Source organism: Salvelinus sp. IW2-2015, linkage group LG28 (assembly GCF_002910315.2).
Source record: "Salvelinus sp. IW2-2015 linkage group LG28, ASM291031v2, whole genome shotgun sequence".
Lineage (NCBI taxonomy): Eukaryota > Metazoa > Chordata > Actinopteri > Salmoniformes > Salmonidae > Salvelinus > Salvelinus sp. IW2-2015.
In genome coordinates, this window is record NC_036868.1 from 21820887 (window position 1) to 21827619 (window position 6733).

The following is a 6733-nucleotide window of genomic DNA, read 5'->3' on the forward strand; positions in this document are numbered from 1 at the left end:
ATTCAATTGATTGGACATGATTTGGAAAGGCCCACAACTGTCTATATAAGGATCCACAGTTGGCAGTGCTTGTCAGAGCAAAAACCAAGCCATGAGTCTAAGGAATTGTCCGTAGAGCTCTGAGACAGGATTGTGTCGAGCACAGATCTGGGAAGGGTAACAAAACATTTCTGCAGCATTGATGTCACCAAGAACACAGTGTCTCCATCACTCTAAATGGAAGAAGTTTGGAACACCAAGACTCTTCCTAGAGCTGGCTGCCCTGCCAAACTCTGCTTGGAGTTTGCCAAAAGGACTAAAGGACTCTCAGACCACGCGAGAAACAAGATTCTCTGGTCTGATGAAACAAGATTGAACTCTTGTGGCCTGAATGCCAAGTGTCACGTCTGGACGAAACTGCACCATTCCTCGGTAAAGCATGTGTGCAGCATCACGCTGTGGGATGTTTTCAGTGAGGACTAGAGACTAGTTCAGATGGAGGGAAAGATAACGGAGAAAGTACAGCGAGATCCTTGATGAACCTGCTCCAGAGCACTCAGGACCTCAGACTGGTGCGAAGGTTCACTTCCAACAGAATAACGACCCCAAGCACACAGCCAAGACAAGTAAACGCAGGAGTGGCTTCGGGACAATTTTCTGAATGTCTTGAGTGGCCCAGCAGAGCCCGGACTTGAACCCGATCGAACATCCTGGGAGGACTGAAAATAGCTGTGCAGCGACGCTCCCCATCCAACCTGACAGAGCCTGAGAGGATCTAGCAGAAGAATGGGAAACTCTCCAATCAAATAAAATCTAAGTTATTTGTCACGTGCGCGAATACAACACTGTAGACCTCACAGTGAATGCTTACTTACAGGCTCTAACCACAGTTGCAAAAAAAGTATTAGGTGAAAATAGTAAGTAAAGAAATAAAAACAAACAGTAAAAGACATGAAAAAACAGTAGCGAGGCTATATCACTAGCAAGGCTATAACAGTAGCGAGGCTACATAAGGCACCGGTTAGTTGGGCTGATATAGTGTATGACATGTGATATGTTTAAGTACCTATAGTCATATATGATAACAGAGAGTAGCAGTAGCGTAAAAGAGGGGTTGGCGGGTGGGTGGGTGCGGGACACAATGCAGATAGCCCGGTTAGCCAATGTGCCAAATACAGGTGTCCAAGCTTGTAGCGTCATACCCAAGAAGACTCAAGGCTGTAATCGCTGCCAAAGGTGCTCAAAAAGTATGAGTAAAGGGTCTGAATACTTATTAAATGTAATATTTCAGTTTTGTATATTTTATAAATTTGCTAACATTTTCTTAAAACTGCATTTGATTTGTCATTATGAGTTTTGTGTGTAGATTGACGAGGGATAAAACGATGTAATCAATTTTAGAATAAGGCTAGTAACGTAACAAAATGTTGAAATAGCCGAGGGGTCTGAATACTTTCTGAATGCACTGTACATTATGTGGATTTGACTATATAGACCTTGTTCAGATGAAAAAAGTGCCTGGTCCAGATCTATTTGTTGTCTTGCCATCTCCTATTGTAAGGTTTTCATCGTCTGAAGAAGAGGAATCGGACCAAAGCGCAGGCGGTAAGTGTTCATGTTTATTTGAAAACTGAACACTATAAAAATAACAAAGAGAATAACCGAAACCGAAACAGTCCTGTAAGGTGCAAAACACTAAACAGAAAACAACTACCCACAAAACACAGGTGGAAAAAGCTACCTAAGTATGGTTCTCAATCAGAGACAACGATAGACAGCTGCCTCTGATTGAGAACCACACCCGGCCAAACACAAAGAAATATAAAAAAAAGACAATGAACATAGAATKCCCACCCAAATCACACCCTGACCAAACCAAAATAGAGACATAAAAAGCTCTCTACGKTCAGGGCGTGACACCTATGGTCATTGTTTAACATGATAATGGAAGTAGGAGTAGACTATTCAGGTTTGTAACCGTATAGATCAGTGAATTATATACCTTATATTCCCTTAAAGGGTGTTGTGTTGGCTATGGCAGGRGTTCTCAAACMTTTTGGGACCGAGGACYTCTTTTGTGAAAGCAAAATCATCAGAGACCCCCTCATAATCATAAAAATAGCATACAAGGAGTTTTACTATGACTTCAGTGCATGGCTGTAAGAATCAAGTCCCTGGCCCTGGGAAGGAACATTTTAAAGGCTCGCCTCATTGCATCGGAGAGAATGAATTCAGTTTTCAAGCTAATTTCCTGCGATTTGACTCATTCTACCATGAGGCAGAGAGAAAACGTTGCAGTTTTAAAGCTTAAAATACAGTGCGTTTATGTACAAAAAATATATAATTTTGAGAAGTATTGAGTTGAAAAATGTATAATTGGTGGAGTACTGAGGATACCAATATCCCTGGGAGCCTCCCAGGCCCATGTTGCTCATGATTAAGAATATAAATTGTACATTAATAATATTACATTGTATTGTATTACACCCTCTAAACATGTTCCACAGATCCCTTCGCCATAATTTGTTTAATCTGTTACTGTTAGTAATATTCATAAAAATAATATATAACTGTGTGTGTGTATATATATATATTTGTTTTTGCTTTAGCCAAGGACACCCTGTAGTACCTTCGCAGACACCCCACTTTTGAGAACCCCTGGAATGTGGTACACCTACCTGTGAGGAGAAGGTGCAGACCAGGAAGTCGGTCTGGGACAGGAAGTGTATGTCTAGGATGACTCCTCTCAGAGAGTTCTCGGTGTAGCGGTTGTGCAGGCCGGCTGACCACGAGATGGAGTTATCACTGATGAACTCATAGTCAGGGTACCTGTAGGACACACATACTATTACACACATGGGCTTCTACATACAAACAAAAACACAATGGCCGWGTCTGAATACCCRTAYTTGCGTTCTAAATAGTAGGCATTTTGGGTATGCGAAAACATGATGTTTTAAGTGAAATTTTGAAAATGAAGTATGCTTTGAATGCCAGGATGTCATACTCATGTAGACTTTTCATCTAGTAGAATTYRCTGCAAACTATTGAGGAGGAGAGTCATCTTTTTAGACCCACGTGTGTTTGACAACAACTGATCATCAGCTGATAATTAGATAAGAGGATGCACTACCAAAAAGGTTGATAGTTGTTGCTCATTGCTCACATTTTTATAAAACAGTATGTTTTATCTAGTACGATTGGTATACAGTATGCAGTTTTAGTAAGTAGTAGGCAAGAAAGATTTCAGAAACGGCCAATCATACACACACACACACAGTTGTGGCCAGTGATCAGCCACAGTGTTTTGGTCACTGCTCGGGTGTTTACTTGTTTGTTTGTTCCCTTTTGGATCGCAACAAAATGTGGATTTCACCCAGAACGGCTAATGAATATTAGGGACACATTACCGGCTGGTTTTTGTCCTGAAATTCTGTCATCATCCAACGATATACTACTGAAGACTACCCCGATTTCGAGTCGGACTTCAAACCGAGGTTATGGGACTGTGGGACAGAGACACATGGGGAGGAGGAGCTGAGACTGTAGTGCCTTTCAGAAGGTGAGGACTCCGTGCCCCTTKTCCGTCATCTCCCTCTCCAATGTGCGTTCACTCGCCAACAAATCCGACGAGCTACAACTTCTGATGATGAGAAAAAAAAGATTTCTCTCTCACCTCTGCTTTTTATGGTTAATGCCTCTTTTCCCGACACCGCTGTGGATCTAGCCGGCTTCCAGCTGAACTGGGCTGATCCCGGAGCWGTCCAGTAAATTCAAAGATGGTGTGTGTTTCCCTATTCTGTCTAAAGCATGCTCTCCAGAGTCTACATCACGCCGAGCACCTGTGTGCACACACATCACAACAGCTGCAGGCTGATCAGATCACATAGGTGGAAAGTAAATATYCGGATTCTACTTTGACCATCATGGGGGATTTTAACCACACCAGCAACTTCCCAGCTACAAACAAATGGTGAAATGTTCAACAAGCCAATAAAAAACTCTTACAGCACTATTAAAGGGGCATACCACACTGTCCCCCACACTCCTCTGGGCAACTCAGACCATGTGATGCTTCACCTCATCCCCGCATACAGACAGAAACTAAAAACTGCCAAACCTGTCAACCATACGGTGCGGAAATGGACTGAAGAGGCAATTGGGGAGTTAAAGGACTGCCTAGACACCACGGATTGGAACATATTCAAGGACAACAATGCCAACATACACGACTACACAGACACATCCTATATCAGTGTATGTGAGGAGAAYTGCATACCATGAAATACCTTTCTATCACACAGCAACGATAAGCCAYGGGTCACTGGTGAGCTTAGGGCTCTCCTTTCTTCCAAAGAGGAAGACCACACGAGCAAGACCAGGGACCTCTATAGAGAAGCCAAGAAAGATATACACTCAGGAATTAGGGCAGCCAAACAGCAGTACAAAGACAGGCTAGAGCAACAGTTCTCCAGCCGCGACTGTCTGTCTGGAGAGGACTGAAAACCATGACCAACTTCAAACCTAAAGCTCCCCGACGCCAGACAACCCCTCACTGCCCAACAAACTAAACCAGTTTACTACACATTTGACCATAAACGGCCCTCAACACCAGGACAATACGCCCCTCCGCCTACCCCTCCGACCTACCCCTCACGCCACCCCTCCCGTATGGCCGACTTTTCACTATGACCTATAAACTTCCCGCCACCTGAAAGGTTTCTCTCCCCACGTCTGTGGCGACTCCACGCAACCGGTTCATTCTGGCCATAGAGACTAATGGAACTTGATTCTTGATGCGATTCTGCCATACCAACACACAACCGGGAACGCTTACACCCCCCTCCCTGTCCTATTGGTCTGGCCTGCTTGCTCTTTGGTGGGTGAGTTGCATTTCCACCGGTTACTGCTCATCTGAGCTGGTATTCCTTATAGGAGCTGAGGCACCACACACACAGACACACCACACACACACAGCACGACACACACAACACACACACACACACACAACAGCACACGACACACACACACCACACAACACACACACACACAACCACCACACACCACCAACACACACAACCACGACGACACACCACACACCAACACCACACAGCACACACCACACACGAAACTTCATGTTATACGGGTATTGGTTGTCACTCAACTTCGTCTTAGCCTCTGTGGCAGTAGTGAAGGGTCATCCTGTTGCATGGTAGATCGTTTTCTTGTCCACGTGGATGCGTCTGGCCAGTGTTGGAACTGTTCCTCCACGTGCACCATGTACTCCTCTATAGGGTGGAACGCAGCCTCCGTCCCCACCTTATCTGTCCGTCGAACATGGACCCTACAGGGACAGAGACGGGGGTGGAGGGAGGGAGCGAGAGAGAGGGCAATACTTTCAGTCAATACGTTCACTATCAGCTACTTCATACTGTACTTCATTTGGCAGCATCTTTGTGCCCTTGCCAGTCTTGCCCATAATCAGAGCGAGAGAGAGAAAGAGAGAGATACCCAGTGGCACCATGTAGGAGTAATGACAGAAAACTAAAGCCAGAAAGAAAGGGGGTTTGAATGGGAGAAAGAAGAGAACGGACGAATAATAGACCAGTGCTGCAAGTGTTTGTGAAACTGAGTGCTTTCTTTGTTTAATCGCTCGTAACACAACAAAGCCAGCATCTATGGTTTGGAGGGAGAGAATAAAGAAGGTAGAGACAAAGGGAATAAGAGAGAGAGAGAAAGAGAGGAGGGAGAAAAGAGCGAGAGAGAGAGAAAGAGCGAGAGAAAGAGAGAGAGAGAGAGAGAGCGAATGAATGAGAAATCGAAGGAACGAGATAATAAACACAGTGTGTCTAATTACCAGAACTGGCCTGAGATCAGTCAGCCCAGTCCTCGGGATGCTCACTGAAGCAACAAACACCTTTATTTACCCTAACACACTCCTGGATCAGAGAGAATAGAGGGAACGAGAGATTAAGAGAGAGAGAGGGATGGAGAGGAGTAGAGTGGGGGAGGGATTCTCCACAGGTGCACGTAAGGCTGAAAGTGAACATCTTTGTTTCTCTACATCTATTTAACTCTCTCTCTCTCTGTTCATATCTTCATATTCACTCCCCTGCTCTCTCACTCTCTCCTTCCATCTCTCTCTATCTGATCTGAAGAGACTTTTGATTATAAGTGGGACTCTTGACTACGAGCCTCTCCATTCTCTGCTTCTCTCTGCCATGGTCTCTGTCTGTCTTTCTCCCGCTCTCTCTCTCCTTTCATCTCTTCTCCTGTTTTGTTCCTCCTCTCGTTCTCTCCTCTTTCCCTCCCTTCATCCCACCGCCCATTCCTTGGCAGACGATGCGGCCGTGCCTGGGCGCTTAGTGCCAGACGGCGTGCGAGTAATCAATCCCCCTATCCCTTCCTCCCTCCTTCTCCACTGCCCCTCCTCTCTGGCTGTCTCCACTGCTTGTGAGATGCTGCGCTGGGGCTGGGGTTGTGCTGACGACTGCTTTTAGATGCTGTAGTCTGGTGTGTTGCAGAGGCCTACTGAGGGTAGAGGCTCTGCTGCTACGGCATTGCTTTTCATAGGAGCGCGGGGATGCAGGGAGACGGCTGGCTCCCACGTCGTGAGATACCTCATACAGTCCCTCCCCTCCGAAGCCCCTCTCGCATTCCTCCCCTAGCCCCTTTCACTCACTCACTCACTCACTCACTCACTCACTCACTCACTCACTCACTCACTCACTCACTCACTCACTCACTCTCCTCA

General features: G+C 45.6%; 1 protein-coding gene across 1 annotated transcript in view; it reads right to left on the reverse strand.

Moving 5' to 3' along the window:
- The window catches only part of LOC111954040 (alpha-(1,6)-fucosyltransferase-like), a 54994-nt gene that overhangs the window by 9553 nt on the left and 38708 nt on the right, over positions 1-6733 (reverse strand). Inside the window, 3 exon segments of the mRNA XM_023973539.1 lie at positions 2658-2808; positions 5145-5232; positions 5235-5323. Of these exon segments, the coding sequence (XP_023829307.1) occupies positions 2658-2808; positions 5145-5232; positions 5235-5323 (328 nt within the window).